The sequence below is a fragment of the Oryx dammah genome, unplaced genomic scaffold (assembly GCF_014754425.2).
Source record: "Oryx dammah isolate SB20612 unplaced genomic scaffold, SCBI_Odam_1.1 HiC_scaffold_23, whole genome shotgun sequence".
Lineage (NCBI taxonomy): Eukaryota > Metazoa > Chordata > Mammalia > Artiodactyla > Bovidae > Oryx > Oryx dammah.
Window position 1 is genome coordinate 36,798,515 of NW_024070207.1, and position 23,591 is coordinate 36,822,105.

At 38.0% G+C, this 23,591-nt stretch overlaps 1 protein-coding gene across 1 annotated transcript in view; it reads left to right on the plus strand.

Annotated features, from left to right (window-relative positions):
* Positions 1–23,591, plus strand: part of STK26 (serine/threonine kinase 26) — a 68,848-nt gene that overhangs the window by 41,763 nt on the left and 3,494 nt on the right. Inside the window, exons 3-9 of the mRNA XM_040265263.1 lie at positions 4,968–5,198; positions 14,671–14,727; positions 19,405–19,513; positions 19,600–19,757; positions 20,611–20,796; positions 21,896–22,044; positions 23,124–23,229. Coding sequence (XP_040121197.1) covers positions 4,968–5,198; positions 14,671–14,727; positions 19,405–19,513; positions 19,600–19,757; positions 20,611–20,796; positions 21,896–22,044; positions 23,124–23,229 — 996 coding nt within the window. The remainder of the gene's footprint in view (positions 1–4,967; positions 5,199–14,670; positions 14,728–19,404; positions 19,514–19,599; positions 19,758–20,610; positions 20,797–21,895; positions 22,045–23,123; positions 23,230–23,591) is intronic.

Here is a 23,591-nt window from a genome sequence, read left to right on the forward strand (position 1 = left end):
ATGGCCATCACCACCCCATTGGGGGCAGAGTTGGTGCCCAAGGTACTGGAGCAGAAGCCCTAAGGATCGGGTCCTAGCTGGTTACGTTTCAAGTGTGTGCTTTCCCCCTGGCAATGGCACCTCTGCCCTAGTAGAGAGCAGCACTGAACAACAGGGACTGGCAGAGGACTGCGGGACAGGCCAGGGTAAGTGCTGAGACCATCCTAGCAAGTTGGTCAGAGCCCCAGGCAATTTTCAGGCTGTTTCCTCGCATGCATGCTGGTAATGGCTTCCTTCTCCTTGTTCAGAGGCAGGGATGTGTCCAAGGCAGCTTCCTTCTCTCTTAAGAGTGAACACTCTTCTTGGTGGCGGCAGCCTTTGCAGCAATGCACTGCACTGGAACAAGAGAAGCTGGAGTGGGCACCCTGCCAGGCTGGGGAACAGGCTGTGGCAGTTGCGGGAAACCAGCCAGAACCCCAGGTAGTTTGTAGTCTGTTTCCTCTGCCTTGTTCCGTGAGAGTAAGCAAGTGTATGCATGTGCTTCATGAGCAGAGTGTTGGTTTCTTACAGCCCTCTGCTAAGTCCCAATGGTTTTCAAACCAGCTAAGGGGGCTGTCTTCCTGGAGTCATGCCCAACATGTGTCTTTAACCCATCATTCTCAAGGAGGATCCTCGAGACTGTGAAATCCCCCTCCTCTTGTGTGTCCCTTCCTAGAGGCACTTGTCCTGGCCAGATTGCATTTGTTCCATTCCTACCCAACTCTGTGCATTCTTTGTAACCTTGGTTGTAGGTGAGCCATAAAGGTCCCAGATTGTTTTCAGCAAGAGTTGTTTCACGTGTAGATGTCTTTCGACGTGTTATGGAAGAAGGTGAACTCAGAATCCTCATACTCTGCCATCTTGATCTCCTACCCATCTGCCCCTGACTTTCCATGAGAGACAAGATGATGATCCTCCATTTTTTCCCTTTGGACTTTCTAAGAATATTTTCATAGTAAAAGGTTGTTGTTATCATTGTTGTTTTAGTGGTGATCATACCGTCTGTCTGAGACTTCAGTCTGCAACAATGTACCTATAGCTGAAGAGTTCAAATCCAAGCAAAGGACAGGTGATAAAGGTCAGGAATAGCGAGAATGTCCTGAGGTAGATCTCTGAGGTTTTCATTTTCACAGACCCATTTTTGTGCAGCATGTATAAATCATCTACCATTCAGTTCAGTTCAGTTGCTCAGTCGTGACTGACACTTTGTGACCCCAGGAATCACAGCACACCAGGCCTCCCTGTCCATCACCATCTCCCAGAGTTCACCCAAACTCACGTCCATCGAGTCGGTGATGTCATCCAGCCATCTCATCCTCTGTCATCCCCTTCTCCTCCTGCCCCCAATCCCTCCCAGCATCAGAGTCTTTTCCAATGAGTCAACTCTTTGCATGAGGTGGCCAAAGTCCTGGAGTTTCAGCTTTAGCATCAGTCCTTCCAAACAACACCCAGGGCTGATCTCCTTCACAATGGACTGGTTGCATCTCCTTGCAGTCCAAGGGACTCTCAAGAGTCTTCTCCAACACCACAGTTCAAAAGCATCAATTCTTCGGCACTCAGCTTTCTTCACAGTCCAACTCTCACATCCATACATGGCCACTGGGAAAACCGTGGCCTTGACTAGACAGACCTTTGTTGGCAAAGTAATGTCTCTGCTTTTGAATATACTATCTAGGTTGGTCATAACTTTTCTTCCAAGGAGTAAGCATCTTTTAATTTCATGGCTGCAGTCACCATCTGCAGTGATTTTGGAGCCCAAAAAAGATAAAGTCTGACACTGTTTCCACTGTTTTCCCATCTATTTGCCATGAAGTGATGAGACCAGATGCCATGATCTTCGTTTTCTAAATGTTGAGCTTTAAGCCAACTTTTTCGCTCTCCTCTTTCACTTTCATCAAGAGGCTTTTTAGTTCCTCTTCACTTTCTGCCATAAGGGTGGTGTCATCTGTATATCTGAGGTTATTAATAGTAAATGTGACATGAATTTAGCCATTCATCCTTTTTGCTGTTGCAGAACTTAGAGCTTCTTCCTGGGCTATGGCTTTGAGAAGGCAATGCAAACACAGATATTGCAATAAATTCATTTGCAATAGAGATAGATTTAAACATTTTAATATTCTTAAAAGAACATTTGATTTGGGTTGAGAGGGAGCTGACTTGATTTTCTTAGAGGCTCTAAAGAAGGGTGAATGTGAATGATTGGGCAAACCAGCGTCTTTATAAGGTGGTTTTTAAATTACATTGCTTGGAGTGTTTACCATTTATTTACTTGACTTTTACCTTTGCATGAAAAGCCGGAAGGAAATATGTCTTAATAAAGACTTAGGATACTTTGGTTTAAGAAGCTGGTGACACGGTGAATGGGGAATTAGGACTTAGGTATTGTCTATCCCAGATTTAGAAAGTCAGGGAGGTGAGGTTATAACTAGTGAAAACTTGTTTTCAAGACTCCCTTCACTCTGAAAGTTGGGGTTTTGCATGAAAAAAACCCCAAACAATAATATTTTAGTCCCCCAATGAAAGATTGGGAAATGCAAATGTTATATAAATGATAGATCTTTCTCTTTTCCAATTTTGTATTCCTTGATTTAAAATCTTATATTACACTGATGAGTTAGGATTCACTTCAGAGCATGTTTAAAATTCAAAATGTGACTTGATTTTCAAATCTTTGATTTACATACTTTCAGGAACCCATTTATTATAGAAAGCAAGAACAGCTGTGTTCTCCCTCGGGGTGGTTGTTTCAGTGAAATCCTTTTAAAACATGAATTAGGAAGGTTAGGATTTAATCTTTGTTTCTTCCAAGAACAAAAAAAATCTCATTATACAGTTAATATACTCCTGGTCCAGAATGTGTTATCAGAAAGTCCGTATTGTCTACTTTTTAATCAATGGTATATTTATAACTTTTAGAGTATTTTGTAGTTACATCAGGAACCCTGAAAGATTTGCTCTTTTTATTTTTCCAAATTCACTGAATTTAAGGAACTATAAGGTGATGAACGTATCACTGAGCTGTTTGGTGAGTATTTTTGCCACAAGCTACTAGAAAGAAAGGAACCATTACCAAAAGTAGGAAGAATAATTTGTGGGTTAGCTATTATGTGATAGTAATCACAATGTCTTGGTAAGAAATTAAGCACCAAGTTAATCAATAGTGATGGTACTCAAGTTTTGTAGAAGGTATTTTATAACAAAATGTTGGCATTAAAGAAACATTTGCAATTTACAGAAGTCTAAACTATTTTTAAAGCCCATATGGGCAGCTGAAGATGTATTTGTCCCATGTGAGTACTGGAGGTGGGTGGAGATAACAAGTAGCTTGCCATACCAAAGAGACTATGGCATACATGGAAAGTTGTCTTTTAAAAATGGAAAAAGTCCAATCAAGGAGAATGGGTAAGCTTGTAAATTAAGCAGGTCATGTGTAAACTATCTTTTAGGCAGGTTGAAAAGAGAAAAATTGGTGAAATTCTTTAAAATCAGTCATAAGTTTTTAAGTTACTCAAAAGTGGGCAGTTTACTGTGTCTGTTTGGTGATGATGGTACAATGAACTTGAGAGAAAAATAATGTTAATGGTCTATTTGTCTAATAAAAAAGATATTAGAGAAACTTGCTAATAACTCTATAATTTGCCTCCTGAAATTGATGACCAGGTTAAATTATAATAAATGAACAGATAATCTAGGTGCAATTAACAAATTAAATATAGACAAGTTAGAACTATATAACATTCTTCTATATTTTGAAGGAATTCAAAGTAAAGTTTTAGATGTAGACTAATAAGGCAGTTAAGTATAAATTAGATTGACATGTACACACTACTATTATATTTAAAATAAAATGCCCTTCCATGAAAAAGTAAAATTAATTAATAACATGACTTTTGGTTTGGAAATAAGGTTTGGAAATCCTTTTTCTACTTGATCAGCAGTATATATTCAGCAATATGAATTTAAGTAAGGTTAAGGGTTATCCTGTGGAAGTCAAATTTGAAATAAAAATTGTGCACTATTAGATAAAGGATATTTCTGAGTCAGGGAAGGACAGTGAAGTTATAAAATCTAAGTCTTGCCAATACATTTGTTAACCTGAAAAGTTACACTTGATTCAGATTTTTTTGTAGAAAAATACTGACTTATTCTGGAATTTTATTTTCAGCCAGTGATGAGAGCATTACATACAAATGAAAGTTGAAAGTGTTAGTTGCTCGGTCATATAGCCTACTCTGTATGACCCCAGGGACTATAGCCCACCAGGCTTCTCTGTCCCTGGGATGCTCCAGGCAAGAATACTGAAGTAGGTAGCCATTTCATTCTCCAGGGGATCTTCCCGAACCAGGAATTAAACCCAGGTCTCCTGCGTTGCAGGCAGATTCTTTACCATTTGAGCCACACATACAGATAGGATCCCAAATAAAGAAGAAGGAAAAAAAGACTTGTAGATTCTTGGGTCTTTTGTGTTGTGTGTTGTTTACATGGTGGTTTTCAAGTACAGGTGCTGTGATTGGGTTGTCCAAGTTGGAGAGTTTAAAGGTAATATTTTGCTGGTGGAATGTAAGAATTTTAATGACGCCCCTACCTACAGTAGGTTAGGTATTCTCTCACTATCACTACCATTTTACTAATGTGTAAATTGTATATTGTCAGCTGCTTTATTCTAAAAAGAGTCTGGCCCTTTGGCATGCACTAGAGACATTTGCTGTATGAGATCGTTTCTGATAGCAGGATCAGCTAAGCCCATTTAATGTGGGTGATCCAATAGAATATGGACTACCCATTTGGGTTACAGTTATTCTAACAAAGCACGTGTGGAGAGTCAAGGGAATTTGTATGCTTTCTTTTAGATAAATGTGATATTGTCTTACATGATTTATTTTCCTTCATTTAAAACTTTGATACAAAATGTTTGTGTTCTTCCCTTTCTTCTCTTCCTGCCCCCTCAGAATAATATAGCCGATCCAGAAGAGCTCTTCACGAAATTAGAACGCATTGGAAAAGGCTCCTTTGGAGAAGTTTTCAAAGGAATTGATAACCGTAGCCAGCAAGTGGTTGCTATTAAAATTATAGACCTCGAGGAAGCCGAAGATGAAATTGAAGACATTCAGCAAGAAATAACGGTTTTGAGTCAGTGTGACAGCTCATATGTAACGAAATACTATGGATCATATTTAAAGGTAACGTGTGCACTGGATCATTTAGGTCATGAGGTACTTTCATTATGAGTATTTCTTTCTTTTTTTAATTCTGTTTTTTGAAGGGCAGTGTCTTAAATTAGCATTTGGCAGCCTTCGGCCTTCAGGCAGAATCTAGCTCCATTTGTAGGGCCAAAATAGATTTAGATTTAGCAGCTGTGTCCTGAATGCATCCAGTACTCAGCTGTACCGTTTTTCCACACCTGAACTTTTGGGTTGATGGAGGAGCAGAAAGGCAGCTGAGCCTTGACACATAACCTTTGTCAGGAAAGAGCTTTCTTCCTGGACTTTCACACATTATTCTCAATGGCCCAGTCTATCTCAACCTCAGAATCGATGGCATATGTATTGCAAGTATGTCACTTGTTCCATTGAGTTATGGTGGTTATTTACACAACTCTCCCTCCCTGTAGATTGTGAGCTTCTTGATATCAGGGAGTTTAGTTCAACCTGTCATGTTTTCACATCACATAGCACAGGGCATGGCATATCTTAAGCACATGATAAATACTTGTTGAAATGTAATTAAATAGAATAATATCTAACCCCACCACCAAAAAAGTTGGATTTTTAGTTTCCAGGGTTATAGAATTAACAGACACCTAAAGTTCCAGCAGATGGAGGTATTTCTGCATCACAGAAAACTCTTTGGTGAGTTCTTGGGTTCCAGAGTTAGAGTCAAGATTTGTATCTATTGAAATATAAACAGTAAATAATTAGAAAAATCTAGCTTAGAGTTTAAATTATTTTAAAATTTAAAAATATATCTCCATATGGATATTTTTCAAAGGAAGGCAGTATTAGTTAGATCTTTGATTTTCAGGGCTTATAAGAGGTCCTTTTATGTTCTGCTGGGATAAACTGTATTAGTTAATACTCATATAGATATTCATTATCAATTTCCCTGGCTTTTTATAGAGCCTAATTTTTTTTGTTTTTGGCCAAGCTGTGTGGCTTGCAGGTTTGCACCCCAGCCCCTGTCAGTAGAAGTGCAGAGTCCTAACCACTGAACCACCAGGGAATTCCCAACAGAGGCTAATTTAGTCTAAGAGTATGTGAATTAGGTGACTGTGGAATTAACGCATAGTAGAATGAATCATTAAATAACCAGTCACTGTGTGTCACACTGTACTAGGTTATGGAGATGTAAAAGTGAACAGCTCCTGCCCTTGAAGAGCTTACAATCCCATTTTGCGCTACAGTGGTGTAGATTTTGTGATTGAATGCATACAAGGCACAAGGTGCCATTTGCATGAATAAGCAAATGGTCACTTCTATCATTTTTTCCCATTATGGTATGAAGGAAAGACTCGCAGGAGGAAGTAATACTGCTAGTAACTCATATCCAATATACTTTGGAGTGTTAGCCATTACTCTGTTTTACTGTGTACATAATTCCTTGATTCTTTGTGGTGTACTTTGCTTTCATATTCTTTCCTGAAAAGCTTATTTAGCAGGTCAGATTCCTTGTTTCAGTACCCTGTTGGCCTTCAGTCTCAGTAGTTTTAGGTCCCCCTTCTAGTTCCCGTGGTTGTAGGCAGCCCAGGAAATTTGGTGGTGGTGGTGGTGGTGGTGGTGATGGTGGTGTGTGTGTGTGTGTGTGCACACGCATGCTCATTCTGGTTTACTCTTTCTGGATTGAATCCTTATAATTTCAGATCCACTCTGGAGCAAATCTGAACACTTGCTATTTTTAGGCATCTGTACCAGATAAGCTACTTTTGGTAACTGACTCAAAATATTAAGTAAGCCCTATTTAAAATGTGTACTGACATGGAATTGACTTTTACTGGTTGCTTTTGTTGTGCTGTGCTGTGCTTAGTCACTCAATCGTGTCTGACTCTTTGTTTCCCCATGGTTATAGCCCATCAGACTCCTCTGCCCATGGGATTTTCCAGGCAAGAATACTGGAGTGAGTTGCCATGCCCTCCTCCAGGGGATCTTTCCAACCCAGAAATTGAACCAGGGTCTCCTGCATTGCAGGTGGATTTATTACAAGCTGAGCTACCAGGGAAGCCCCATTGGTTGCTTACATCCTTTATTTGTATTCAGTACTCCCATGGAAAATGAATTGTAACTTGGTTTGCATTATTTATTCCTAAGATTTAACATTTTTAAAAAATTTCTCTCATAGTATACACATACCAGTCATCCCCCAAATACTTAATCTTTTAGCAAATATAACTAATAGTCTGTTTTCTCCAAATCTTGATTGCAGAATATTTTAGGCCAGTTTAGGATACAGAATTCGTATCCAAGATGTCTTCTTAAAGAATTAAACTGCATTATTTTTATCTCTTTAACCGATCATTAAAGTACATTATGAGAAAGACTGCTTTGAAGAACATGTTAATTCATGATAAAATTGTAGAAATTCAGATGGCTTATATTGATTATTTGTGTCTAGATTATTTGTACACAAACATACACACATATTGTCTCATTATGGGTATACGTACATACACAGAGAGGAAAAGAATTATAATTTTATAACTCTTTAATACTGTTTATTTAAATTACTTTCTTAAATCAACCTCTTGTTTATTTTCCATTTATATTAAGACATAGTGTGACTTTTCAGGCTTGCCTTTTTTTTTTTTTAACTAAAATCACATCAAATGTAACAGGGTTTGGCTTGGTGCAGTCAATGTAACTCAAGGCTACATCCTCTAGGTACCATCAGAGAACTGCATCATCAGTTGACTTCTCTTCTTATTGTGGCCCATCCTTGCATTTCAGATAACATGGGGGATTTTGTGAGTCAAGCTAATTGAGTAAAGTAGGATACTGAGTTCTTCTCAGGTTGTCCTAATACAGGATATAACCAGGACCTCACTGTAAGCTGGAGGAAAAGTTATTGCATTTGAGAGAAAATTATATGCTCTCTGAAACTGTATATAGTTGTAGTGCTTTTCGTGAGACTTGCAAAAATGTACTGGGTATTCATTTTGACTGAGCTCACTGTATAACTTTGTTTTTAAAAACAAGAGTAAAAACCAGATAAACACATCAGTATGACCACAGTATTTTCCTTTAATTTTAGTTCGGTGCAGATTTTCTTGACAGACAAAGTTAGTCTTTATGAAGGGTGCTAAAATAAGCAAACCTTTCCCTTCTGATCTCATAATATTGGAAGAATCTTTTATAATCTTTAAATATTTTTCTAGTTCGATGTAAATCTTAAAATGAAGGTCACTCAGGCATTGAATAGAATTTGAATCATGCCTTTATGTGCTGCCGAACATTGCTTTTAGATTTCTGTTTATGTTGAGGATATATGCCCCCCTCCATATACCACAACTCCTGATATTTATTTTTTAAAAAAGAATTGAGTGATTGAAGTGAAATATTCCAGAATAGGATCTGTACACAGCTTTCTCATTATTTTTCCTAAGACTTTTGTGTGTGCTTATTCCCAATGTATGGTGAATGTTTCTGGAATATTTCTGGAATTTTCTTTAGATAAAAAAATTTAGTTTTCTTGTGCAAATTGAAGGAAATTGAGAGGGAAATATTTCCTCCTTTTTCAGTGTTTTTTTTTTCCCACTCAAAATAAGAATTACTTTACATTTCCTATAATACACCTATAAGAAGCCTCATATTAGACTCAATGCAGCAGATATTTATTAATTGGGTACCTCCTCTGTGTCTTCCTCTCACTCTGCATTTTCACCCTCATCTGTCTCATCTACTTTATTCTGACAGTTTTTAGATTCCTGTCTCTGGTTTCAGCCTCTCACCTTAGCTCCAGATAGGTGGATCTAACTTCTCTCATATCTCCCACTTATCTGTGAGTAGGTTTATCAAGTACACTAACCCCCAAACTGGGGAGTAGCATTTAAAATGGGTCTTGAATATGATTTTGATAGGGGTTGGGATATGAGAATATAATCAATCTGATTTCAGTATTGACCATCTGGTGATGTCCATGTGTAGAGTCCTCTCTTGTGTTGTTGGAAGAGAGTGTTTGCTATGACCAGTGCGTTCTCTTGGCAAAACTGTATTAGCCTTTGCCCTGCTTCATTCTGTACTCCAAGGCCAAATTTCCTGTTACTCCAGGTATTTCTTGACTTCCTACTTTTGCATTCCAGTTCCCTATAATGAAAAGGACATCTTTTTTGGGTGTTAGTTCTAGAAGGTTTTGTAGGTCTTCAGAGAACCGTCCAACTTCTTCAGCATTACTGGTCGGGGCATAGACTTGGATTACTGTGATAGTGAATGGTTTGCCTTGGAAATGAACAGAGATCATTCTGTCATTTTTGAGATTGCATCCAAGTACTTCATTTCGGACTCTCTTTGTTGACTATGATGGCTACTTTATTTCTTCTAAGGGATTCTTGCCCACAGTAGTAGATGTAATAGTTATCTGAGTTAAATTCACCCATTCCAGTCCATTTTAGTTTGCTGATTCCTAAAATGTCAACATTCACTCTTGTCATCTCCTGTTTGACCACTTCCAATTTTCCTTGAATCGTGGACCTAACATTCCAGGTTCCTATGCAGTATTGCTCTTTACAGCATCGGACTTTACTTCCATCACCAGTCACATCTACAACTGGGCATTGTTTTTGCTTTGGCTCCATCTCTTCATTCTTTCTGGAGTTATTTCTCCACTGATTTCCAGTAGCATATTGGGCACCTACTGATCTGGGGAGTTCATCTTTCAGTGTCCTATGTTTTCGCCATTTCATACTGTTCATGGGGTTCTCAAGGCTAGAATACTGAAGTGATTTGCCATTCCCATCTCACACACTAGCAAAGTAATGCTCAAAATTCTCCAAGCCAGGCTTCAACAGTACGTGAACCATGAACTTTCAGATGTTCAAGCTGGATTTAGAAAAGGCAGAGGAACCAGAGATCAAATTGCCAACATCTGTTGGATCATCAAAGAAGTGATTGAGTTCCAGAAAAACATCTGCTTCTGCTTTATTAACTCTGCCAAAGCCTTTGATGTGTGGATCACAACAAACTCTGGAAAATTCTTAAAGAGATAGGAATACCAGCCCACCTGACCTGCTTCCTGAGAAATCTGTATGCAGGTCAAGAAGCAACACTTAGAACTGGACATGGAACAACAGACTGGTTCCAGATTGGGAAAGGAGTATGTCGAGGCTGTATATTGTCACCTTGTTTATTTAATTTATATGCAGAGTACATCATGAGAAATGCTGGGCTGGAGGAAGCACAAGCTGGAATCAAGATTGTTGGGAGAAATATCAATAACCTCAGATACGCAAATGATACCACACTTATGGCAGAAAGCAAAGAACTAAAGAACCTCTTGATGAAAGTGAAAGAGGAGATGGAAAAAGTTGGCTTAAAGCTCAGCATTCAGAAAGCTTAAGATCATGGCATCCGGTCCCATCACTTCATGGCAAATAGATGAGGAAACAGTGGAAACAGTAACAGACTTTATTTTGGGGGGCTCAAAAATCACTGCAGATGGTGACTGCAGCCATGAAATTAAAAGATGCTTGCTCCTTGGAAGAAAAGTTATGACCAACCTAGACAGCATATTAAAAAGCAGAGACATTACTTTTTCAACAAAGGTCCATATAGTCAAAGCTTTGGTTTGTCCAATAGTCACGTATGGATGTGAGAGTTGGAATATAAAGAAAGCTGAGCATCAAAGAATTGATGCTTTTGAACTGTGGTGTTGGAGAAGACTCTTGAGATTCCCTTGGACAGCAAGGAGATCCCACCAATCTATCCTAAAGGGAATCAGTCCTGAATATTCATTGGAAGGACTGATGCTGAAGCTGAAACTCCAGTACTCTGGCCACCTGATGCAAAGAACTGACTCATTGGAAAAAGACCCTGATGCTGGGAAAGATCGAAGGTGGGAGGAGAAGGGGACAGCAGAGGATGAGATAGTTGGATGGCATCACTGACTCAAAGGACACGAGTTTGAGTGGGCTCTGGGAGTTGATAATGGACAGGGAAGCCTGGCATGCTGCAGTCCATGGGGTTGCAAAGAGTCAGACATGACTGAGCGACTGAACTGAACTGGGATATGAGACTGGGGTATAGACAAGGCATTCTTGACTGGAAAAAAATCTCAGGTAGTAAAATTCTGGCAAGGTGATCTCTACTATTCCTTGCAGTTCTGTAAAATTTTACATTCTGTCTCTTTTTTTTTTTTTTTACTGTAGTGGAATATGCGTCACAAAAGTTATCATTTTAACCCTTTTAAATGTACAGTGCTGTGGCATTTCATACACTCAAGTGACTGTGTGGCCATCTCTACCATTCATCTTCAGAATGCTTTCACCTTCCTCAACTGAAACTCTATACCCATTAATCTGTAACTCCCCATTCTCTCTTCACCATAGTCCTTGGTAACCACCATTCTAATTTCTGTCTTTAGTTTCCCTACCCTAGACTCCTCAGATCAGTGGGAGCATACAACATTTGCCCAGTGGTGACTTGTTTATCTTACTTGCATATGCTGGTTCATGTGGTCAGTGTTATATTTGGCTATTTGCTTCATAGACCAACCTGCTTAATTCAACATATACTTGATCTATGTTCATGTATATGAACTTGATCTATGATCTGTTATCTTGAAAATACATATCATGGGTATTGTACATGTTCTTTTCTTTTAAATTTTTGTTTTTCTGTGAACAAATGAATCCCAAGGTCCACAGTAGCATTTCTGTCCCCTTTGGCCAAATGTCTGCTTTAGTGGCACACAGTGATGTTCAAAGGCCCCATGGGGTAATGGAGCTGATACTCCAGACACCAGTGATTTGTTAAAACTAGACTCCAGCTTCTCCCTGGTAAACAGTATAACTCTGAAGTACTTACTCTTTGGGTTTTCTGCATTTTGGAACAGAGAGCCATTTCCCGACCCCTAACTTACCACCCATGTTGATGCAGGACTTTACACTTACTCTTTCCAACCCATTGCTAAAACATGTGGGTCGTTTTATAATTGGAAAAGTGGCATCTTCCCTGCAGGGACTTCCTATGCTTAAATGTGCCATATATATGGTTATGGTTTAGAGCCACTTGGCTCGTTTGGATTTGTAAACCACTATGTAGATATCATCTTAGGCTTTTAAATTATTTAAGAATAAACCAAATATTTGCATTCTCAAATGCAAACATCTTTTACCAGAAATCAAAGGTAATAGTTGTAGTTCTCCAAAAGAATACAAACACAGGATCTGGGATTTTTGGTCAGGTTTGGTTTGGGATTGGTGTTTTCATTAAGACCCACTGTGGACAAGGAACGAGTAAGAGCCTGTGTGGATTAAGCATCCGTGAGTAGGCGGGAGCCCCACCAGCTTGCCATTCCTGCCTGTGCCCAGTCACACTTTGCTTCAGTTCCTCTGCCTGCCTCGCAGTCGTCTGAATGTCCAGACATAGAACCATCCTCCAGCGACACTTCTCTGCAGAAGTGACAGTCAGAAGGAAGCACCCAGAAAACCTATCAGACAGCTCTGGTTCCCTGCCTGTTTAGGAAGAGTCCTAGTTCCACCGAATAGCTCGCTTGCAAAGAGGAAGCATTTTCAGACCTGGAAGTTGCTTAGTCATAAGGTTAATGACATTTTTAAGCTTTCTATGAATATTTTTTAGTGACGAACAGACAGTTGGTCAGTCTCTGTTTTCAATTGGTACCAAAAAAAAAAAAAAGCCACACATTGTTTTTAACTTGGAAAATAGGTGCTCTCATTCACACAGAACTGCAAAACAGATAAACATGTTTTGTAAGATCTTTTAATTTTTCTTTGAAATGTCATGTGCATGGGAAGCATTCTGAATTCATGAGGTAGAATGTAGTACTTGTTAGAAACAAACTGTGGCAAAAGACAAGCTTCTCAGGCTGTATGGCATTGTGAGGAACGATGCAGTTATCATGTTCTGAGAGTTGCATGAATCCCTCCTGGAACTCTTCTGCCCTCTCACTGTAATGGGGATTCATTTTCTCTCGTTCCTACTATAGATGCTACTCTCTCTCCTAAGCTCAAGCTAGCTTGTTATGACAGGAGAGAGCGGGTGTCAAGATGGGTATTGTTCCTCTCTCTCTTAGACACCCTACATAGTGTCAACATCTTAATTTAACTGAACCTTCCTTCCCTAGTCCCTAACTCTTGGCCACAGCCTATTCCTCACACTACAGTGTCCCCTAAACACCCATCATCATTTTACTGGAGTCCATTCTCTGCCATCATAAAGCCCCAGCCTCACAGAGACACTTGAAAATTTTGAATGGAACTCCTACTTCCCAAGGATTTTAAGAGTTTCAGGACTACCAGCAATAGCTTGAGAATCTATCCTGCAAGTGGGACTGTAAAGGTGAGAAATGTGTTCCCAGAATCCCAACATGAAGCAAGACACTGAATCCACTTTTCCCCTAGAAACATTGTTATGGTATAAATAGTAATTTCTCTGGTGTTCTTTCAGGTATACTATGGATACCTTTGTGTTAAATTGTCTTTTGGAGGGGACTGCTCCAGGAACCTAGGCATTATTTTTATGGCAAAATGCTTGCTTTCCAAATCCCAAACATCTTTCTTAAAAAAAAAAAAAGGACTTTTGGAATACAATCCATTCACAGCTTGGCTATTTGCCAGTATAATAAAACCAACCATTCCGCTTCCAGTCAATTCTGTGGTCCTAAAAAAATTCAGAGAATACCATTCATGAAATGTTATGGAGAGAGAGAGATGTCTCCATTATTTCAAACTGTAGCTGAAAGAAAATTTAATGATTTCCAAATTTTGTCTGATACAGCTGAATAGTGTATGTGTGTACACACCTGTTTTGTAATTCAAATATGTGTGTTCCCTCTATGAGCTCCATTTCCTATTGTACAACTTACAGTGAAGTTACCTTTACCTGTATTAATCATCATGCTCTTCAAGCTACACATTCCCTTTTTCTTATCCATTTACCTTGGGGGAGAGGGGGCTACAGTGTTCTTACTAGTTTCTACATGTATACAAAAAAAATGCCCATTAATCATGGCTGATAAAAGTTGTAAAGTAGATTAAAACAAAAACTAAAATAAGGTATAGTACCCAGTGTCCTCAAACTCTCAAATCACATGGGAAGCACTCGGAAGCCCCATTCAAAATTTCTACAAGTCTCCATTTACCTCCTCATTCATTTCCTTTCAGCATCATCATTCAAAATAATAATTTAAAGCTATGGGTTTTTTTCTAACTTTTATTAAAGTTGCTAATAGTTTGACAATAAGCAACAATAATGTGTCATTTCTAATATTTAGCTATATCATACATTCAGTAGGTTTCAGGGAGAGTCAAGACTTAAGACTTGACTCTTATTTGTAATAGTCTATGGAAAAATACATTGAGTTCCAAACAACTAATTTTAAACCTATATTTTAGAACCAGTACATTAGTATGTCAGATTGAACATTTATGCTATGCTTTGTTATTTGGCTCAGGTTTATAATTATTAAGCTATTTCATGGTTTTCACAGGGTTCAAAATTATGGATAATAATGGAATACCTGGGTGGCGGTTCAGCGCTGGATCTTGTAAGTATTTTTAAACAATTACACACACACACATCCATACTTTCAATTTTTTCTTTTAATTGGAGTGAGCATTGGCTTTTGGGCAAGCTAAGTGGTTTGCTTCAGTTAATATGTTCACTCTGCCTTCAGTACCGCTACTCTTAACATAGATTCAGCTGTATTGCAGGTTCTGCACATTGCTGGCATTCTTAAAGTATATAAGAAATGCAAACAGCTGAATAAAATTCCCTCCAAATTAGGAATGAGTGTGTGAGAGTTGCCATCAGTTTCATGTTTTACTTTACATGCTTATCCCTGAGAAGACTGAGCGTTCTTAGATTTTTGAAAAGATATCATCCAGGTAACTGTTTTTAAATGTGGTTCTTGGGTTTTGACCAAGAAGCCCTACAGACCCAGCTCTCTGCAGAGTTCTCTCTGCCTCTGTATAGGTGACTTGGAAGTGTGATGGCATTTTTGTCACAATGACTTGGAAATGCCACAGCCATTTTAGCAGACCTGCTAAAATCCTGCAGTGTGAGGGAAAAGCTCTAATAAATGAAGATGTGTTTGTGCACAAAATGTTATTGAGAAACACTGGTTGTTTTCCCCCAAGTGGTGTGATTCTATCAGTGTTGTCCCTCCCCCTTTAAAATTTTTATTAATATGACATTGTATTTAAAATGCAATATGAATGACTAGAGACAACTTTGTGTAATAGAATGACTGCTGGGCTGGCCTATGGGAGTTTGAGTTTGTAGGGCTGCCTCTGTTTATAACTAAGTCTGTGACTGTGAGCCAGACACATAAATCCTTGGGCTTGACGTCCTATAAAATGAAATTGCACTAAGTTGTCTTACATCTTTAATATTATATGACTTTTATATAATATGCTCTGCCTTTGAAATTGGAGTCTGCTGTTTCTAAAAATAAAGTGTTTTGATGATTAAGATCACCGAGTAATGTTTTAATTATTTTTTTTTAAAGTAGAAATGAATTTTTCTGACTGAAAATGATCAAATATTTTTTAAAGCCTTTAATATTGAATGCCAGTACTTCCAAAGTTTCAAATAATCCTAGAACAGAAATGACCATAAGCGATTTTTCCTTCCTTTAGACAGAACCATATTTAAACCATTCAAAAGAAATGGTAATTAAACTTGATGGAGAGCCTCATCTTCTAGGAATTCATCTCAGTTTAATCAGTTGCTGAGTTAGGCCATCCTTCCTTGTGTCTAATCTAATTCTTACATCCTAAAGCTCCATTTCATTTTTTTTTCCCTTCTCTCTCCTGTCTAGTGAGAGAACATAACTGGTATTTCTTTGGCTGATAGTCCTTCATGCATATGGAGTCAGGTCTCATTCTCACCATTAAATGATCTCAGCTCTATTTGTCTTGTCATGTAGTTTGATTAACAATAGTTTATTCATTAGCTCCACAAGAAGCCTCACAATTGCTCTAGGAGCCTCCTCCTACTTTTTAAATATTAAGAATCCTTTCCAAATTTATCACAGTTACCTTAACTGGCCCCCCAAAATGTTTACCATGTCACTTCCCTGCTTTGTAGGCATTGGCAAGACCAGTGCACTGCTTTCCTCAGAATCTCTGATAGCAACGGGAAGCACTGGACGGTGGCCTAGCCCTAACTAATACAATCTGTGTCCCCCAAGAGTAGCTGGGGCAGTTTTATGAAACCTCTGAATGAAATGATTGTGAGATATTAATCTCATTCTGAGCTCTGCCTAAGTCAAAAAATAACAATTAGCATAAATTCAATGAACTTGAAATGTTTCTAGCTGTGTAGTGGCTAAAAATCAAGAGACCTAGATCCTATTCCCAATTCTGCCATTGACTAGCTGGCTAATATTGGGCAGACTATTTAATCTGTGCCTCAAATGTTCAAATAAGAAATTAGATGAGTAATCTCTCTAGTTTTCTTTTTTCCTAACTTTAACACTTAATACTATTGTGATTTAATTATAAACTTCATTGACTCGACTTTGTACGGAGAGCAAATGATGAGACTATACTATTCTTCATTTAGAAGAATGCTATCATTTGGAGGAATCTAAGAAAGGATCAGGGTTAGAGGAGGGCACTGCTACCAGGGACAAGAGAAATTAAAAGGAATGCTGGGTAAAAAGTGTTCATCCCGTTAAACTGGTGCCTGACTAGTGTAATATGATTATGACCAGTAATTAAGTTCAACACTATATAGTATATGGACCTTCCCCAAAGGCTCAGCTGGTAAAGAACCAGCCTGCCAATGTAGAAGATACAAGAGATGCGGGTTCGATCCCTGGGTCGGGAAGATCCCCTGGTGAAGGAAATGGCAACCTACTCCAGTATTCTTCCCTGGAGAATCCCATGGACAGAGGAGTCTGGCGGGCTGCAGTCCATGGGGTTGCAAAGAATAAGACACACCTTAGCAACTGAAAACAACTATATACCTCAAGATTTCCTCCCATTCTTACAAAAAAAAATTAGTTGTGTGTGAACAGACTTTGAGCATAATGTACATTATTTTATTGAATTGATTATACCTCACTTGTTTCCAATAAAAATTGCAGTGGCTTACAACAAAAACACATATAATAAGGTTAAGAGAATAAAACATGAGCACCAGGGGGAAAAGTTGGAAATGATATGCTAACCATAAGAGAAAGCATAGCAAAACATGCTGCATTAGGGACTGGCTGGAAGTCAGAGGAGTGTGGGAGAACACCCCCAAGCCTGCAAATGTCCCTCTCGAATATGCTCAGTTGACAACAAAGGCACAGCATACAAAGCCAGCACCCTGCCCTGGGGTAGATGTGTTAGCTATTAGAGACATGGTAAAGTCTTCAGTCTTTGGAGAGAAGCTCCATTGTGCACTCCAAGGACAGTGGACCAGGATCTTGGCATCATGTCTCCCAAGGTTGCATTGGAAATTTTTAAAAAGCAACCTCTATTCCATCTATTTACTTTCCTTCTCTTTCCAGCTCCTTTTTTTCTCTTTTGATCATTATCATCATGGCTAAGGAAACATTTTAACCACAAGGTTTGGGATAGTTTTCTGTCTGACATGAACAAGAAAAACCCAACTCTGCCACCACCCCACTCCCATTTCCCTGCCACGGAAGTGCCCTTCCCATCCTCCTCCAGTACCCAGTTAAGTGAGACTGCATTGAATTTTAAACTGGACCTAAGTATACCAGATAAGCTAATGTGTCTGTAGGGCCACTTTTCCGTTTGTTTTTACTTATGTATATTTTTAAAATTCTGTATTATTCAGACCACTTTTAGAAATCTTTCAGAATGATAGCTAGTACCTTTTATATGGACCTTGCCCAATTTTCTAAGTGACTGAGAATATACCTCCTCTGGCCCTGTCAACATTTTATAATCAATGATACTAAAGTACTAGTCTTAAGTAGTATTACTTGACATTTATCTTTAAGTTCTTTGGTAGTACCTCAGAATTTCATTACCAGCAATCAATAAAATAATATACCATTTTCACCTTTTAGATGACTTTAATTACTGGTGTTTAAATAGATACTTTGGGGTGGAAGTTGATACATTTGAAAGTAAATAGATAATGTTACCTAGGAAAGGCACCTATTGAACTATAAACATCCCTGAAGTATACTATATATCCAGAGCATAGTTAATATTAAATAGTGAGACCAAAGTATGGGTTCTATTTTAAGCTGTTAAATCTCAACATGAAAGTGCCCTTTATTCAGAATAAATATGGCATTCATGAAAGATGAAATACAGAAGGTGCCAAAGAGCTGTGAATCCCTCCCAGTGTGAGGCAGAGTGGGCAGTGTTTGATTTTCACCACCTCTTCCCTCCTTCCAGCAAACAGAACTCTACCTCAGCTCTGACTTTAGATTCCCACCCTTTCCTGTAATAATATTATACAGTCCACTGTTTGTGCTTTATGAGGTACCAGAATTTTAAAATAACCATTTATTTTAAAGAGAGATTTTCAGATATTCCATTACAAATTCTCCTGAAACTTAATCATTGCTTTCCTTGTATTGCAGTTGAAACCACTGGCTTTAGTACAGGGATGGGGAAAGAAAGGGAAATGTGTTACATTTATTTGAAAACCTGTATCCCTCCATGATTTGAATTTCTTTTTACAATGAAAGCTTGAATAGTTTAATTATTATATTCCTAGCGAAAACTTAAATCTGAGTCTCCAAAAAGTCTCCATGCTTTATAGTGTTTTTGAAATACGTAAATGTTAAGAACAGTGCTACAACTGACCCATATGATCAAATTGGGTTGCTGCAGAAATCTTATGGACCATCTGATCTAAAAATCAGTTCAGTGTAAATATTTAATGTTTTAAACAGCAAATGCCAAAATTTAAGTAGTTGATATATTTTTTCTATCTGTCATTACTTAAGCATGTTCCTTAGATCTTTAGTGTAAATATTTAAGAACCTCAAGATTTGAAGCTAATATATAGTTATATTATCTTTCAAGATTAAATCTAATCATTAAAATCTAATCATTGAAAACCCTTTTAGCCCTTTGACTTAACTCTCTTCACCCTTAGGAATTTTCTCATTTGTTTAAATACTGGCTTAATAAACAGAACTGTTTCATTATATATAAGCAATTCCCTTATTTCAAAGATAATGTTAAGTTTGAACCTTATTGTTCCAAACTTTTACATGTGTGTGCGTGTGTTTTCCTTTAAGCTGCGAGCTGGTCCATTTGATGAGTTCCAGATTGCTACCATGCTAAAGGAAATTTTGAAAGGTCTGGACTACCTGCATTCTGAAAAGAAAATTCACCGAGACATAAAAGGTATACAGAAGTCTAATATGAACCTGAGAAAAATAGATGCATTCTGAGGAAGCTGAGGTTTTTTTTCGTTTCCTTTTCCCTCTTAGCTGCCAACGTCTTGCTCTCAGAGCAAGGAGATGTGAAACTTGCTGACTTTGGAGTGGCTGGCCAGCTGACGGATACACAAATTAAAAGAAATACCTTTGTGGGAACACCATTTTGGATGGCTCCTGAAGTTATCCAGCAGTCAGCTTATGACTCAAAAGTGAAGTGTTCTCTATAAACTATTTTGTTTTTAATATTCTTTTACATAGCATCCTATCCTATTTAATAAACTGCCTCAATTCTCCTTCCTCTTAGAGTATTTCTAAAACTAGAGCCATGTCAAATTTTGCTGCTAAATCATAAGTTCCCTAGATGCTGGTAATACTGAATATTTGGATCTTCCCTTCAGTGACCTTCCATCCTACTTGGAATACAATGCAAAGTCCTTACTATCACCTACATGGCTGTCTACTGTCTGGCCCTTGTCTACCTCTGCCTCATCTCCTATCACTCTCCTCCATTTTCTACCCATTTCAGCCACAGTGGCCTCTTTACTGGTCCATAAACACAGCAAGTCCCCTCTGGCCTCAGGACCTTTGCACTTGCCTCTCCCTCTAACTGGAATAACTTTCCTCTCAATCAGGTCTCGGCTTAAACATTACTGACACAGAATAGTCTTCCCTACCCATCCCATGTAAATTTGCAGCCCTTTTACCTTATCATTCGTTATTCCATTATCCTGATTTTGTATTTTCTTCACAGAACTTAATACCATCTGACGTCCTATTGTTTATTCATTTATCTTTCTCTACTACTAGAACGTAAGCCTCTTGAGAGCAGGAATTTTTGTGTGGTTTAGTCACCACCCGAATTCTCAGTGCTTGGAATGCAGTGCCTGGCACAAAGTAGGGAATTTGATACTTTTCTTAAAAAATGAATTCTATCAACAAGTTATTAACACCACATTTCTTGAGACGTTTTAATATTGTATGACCATTAGACTCCACAGGTTATTTTGTGGCAGAATGTTAGAATGGAATTTCAAGGTAATTGTTCTTTCCTCCTTACCTTAGGCTGACATTTGGTCACTGGGAATTACTGCTATTGAACTAGCCAAGGGAGAGCCACCTAACTCTGATATGCATCCAATGAGAGTTCTGTTTCTTATTCCAAAAAACAATCCTCCAACTCTTGTCGGAGACTTTACTAAATCCTTTAAGGAGTTTATTGATGCTTGCCTGAACAAAGATCCATCATTTGTGAGTATATGTGCTATGACCATTGTTTTCTGTGATCAGATATACATAGAGCCAGTGTGGTTTGTCCAACAGTAAGGAATACAATGCCTGTGGAAACTGTCTACAGACCATCCAGGAACCTGACTGTCCCGTCTGTGTTGCTAATTTTGTTCAGTTGTTGACAAGATCCGTAGTTCCTTCTCTCCTTCCCCTGCATCTTCTCTTTTTGCTATGTTCCCTAGCATCTTCCTCATTCTGTTGATTGTTTCCTATTTCAAGGGGAAATAAAGTTCATTTTCTAGGATGTCATTAAGAAAGTATAACTATGCACAGTGATTCTTATTCAACTGTTTTCATTTTTCATGAAAAGTTGTTGGTGTTTCACGATTTTTTATTTAATGTTCAGAAATTCCAACATGAAGTTGTATACTTTTCCTGAAGTCTAGTGAACTCCGTTCATTTAGTTGGCAAATTTGATCACAGTTGTTTTTTTTGTTTTTAAAATAAAGTTGCCTGATAACTGTGAGAAACTAAAATATACAAGAACTATCTAAATTGGATGTAACTATCGTAGGTTGCTAATGAATATTCTGATATTAGTAAAATATTAGGGAGGAAATATCCCCCACAGCACATGGTATTTTTATTTAGGTGCAATATGAATTAATGTGTGATGGAGAAGGGATTAATATGGGGGTTATATGATGTGTGCAGATAATAAGAAAGTTATAGCCTTGCTAGTTTTCATCCTTTTTTTTCCAATTTACAGTAAATATAATAAAAGTATTTTAATGCACGATCTTGTTTTAAAATTTTTATGTCATTATCAAAGTCCTATCATGTGTTTCTCTGCTTTGAAGAAAGCCCTGCCTGCCTGCTTGCTGGTACATAGGCCAGCTTTTGCCACTGGATTTTAGCAAATTGATACCAAAGCAGTGAATTTAATTTGGTTGCCTTGAGCCACTTCGGAAATAGAATTAGCTATTGTCCTATGGCATTTTAGTTATCATATCTATAGACAAACTTTTATACCTTTCAACTTGATAATGATTTCATATCACTCTTTGCAATCATAAAAAGCCTAGACATATTGGCGCATCCGTTCTCTTTTGTTCCTTAGCGTCCTACAGCTAAAGAACTTCTGAAACATAAATTCATTGTAAAAAATTCAAAGAAGACTTCTTATCTGACTGAACTGATAGATCGATTTAAGAGATGGAAGGCAGAAGGACACAGCGATGATGAATCTGATTCTGACGGGTCTGATTCGTACGTGCCAATTGTTTACTTTTTATGTAGATAGCCCATTTCAATATTTCATATCTGTTAGTGTGAGCTGATGTGTTTCCTCTAGCATAAAATATAAACCTTATTCTAAAGTGTGACTTTAGAAATTGTGAAAATCTTTTAAAATCGTGGTCTGTGAAGTACAATGAATTTGGAAACACGTTTTTTTTTTTTTTTTCTCCTTAGAAGTGAATTTCTTTAGTTTTAAATGGTCTCAGTCTAACCCCTAGTGGATACTTGAGCATATTACAAAATTTTGGAACAAGATTGCATTTAAGGTGTTTTATTAGCTTGCCCAAACTGATAAAGAGCAATGTCTTCTCATACTTTCCTGGCAACCTATAAAACCCCTCTGGAGAACTAACGTTTCTCACCTCTTGGCCATGTACCAAACTGTGATCAGAATGGTACATTGAAATATTCATTTATATCTGATTTGTACCCCCTAAAAAGTTGCATTATTTTTTTAACTACAGCATTTATACTAACATTTGAGCCTCTAGCTCCTTAACTTAATTTAGACTACAGAGTCTGTAGGCTACACCAGAATTTACTCCTCTGCTAGTTGAACTGACACAAAGGCAACACCAAATCTCTTCAGATAATATCTGCATTTATGAGAAGTTGTCCAACTTTTGAAAGGTCTAAAAAGTACCAAGGTAGTTGTCTTTACTCTGTTCTAATGGTTGTTGGCCTTTGCTGCCCATTAGTCACTCATGGAGCCTTTAAAAATGTAAATTAACTATACTCCAATATAAAATAAGATTAAAAAAAAAAACACAAGCCACATTACAGGAGATCTTGATCTAGTCAGTGGGAAGGGATTGGGCCAGGGCTTTATATATAGTAAGAGACCTTCACATGTGATTCTGATATATACTTAGAGCTGGGTACCATTGCTACTCTTTGGCAGAAAGCAGTGTGTATTTGAAACTGAGATCAAATTATTTTTTTATACATTGGGACAATTATCCATTCAGAATCTGTCTGCACTGATTTGGTATTTTCCCCAAGCTGTGTCATTTGGGAACTTATAGAAATATCTTTGGCAATCTCTTTAGGGAGTCCACCAGCAGGGAAAATAATACTCATCCTGAATGGAGCTTTACCACTGTGCGAAAGAAGCCTGATCCTAAGAAACTACAGAATGGGGCAGTATGTATACAGAGATGATCACTTCCTTTTGGTAGACTTTTTCGAACTATAAAATGAGACAGTGTGATGGCCAAAAATTGTTAGAATTTAATACCCCTAAATGCTGGTCTACCTCACTGTGGTCCACAGTATGTTTCATTTGCCATTCATTTCAAACTAATTAAGAAAAGGTCATAGAAGTCATTTAAGTAGCCATTGGTATGTTTTAAAATAGATTTGTGCATATTAATTGTAATCCTAGAAGTTAGAGGCCTCTGGACGATGGATGGGAACGAGTGATGAGAAGAAAGTATGGAGAGTTGCCTTTAATTGGGTCTTTTTTGAGGAGGACTCCAATGAATGCACATGAGTGATTATTTTAATTTCATGTGTAT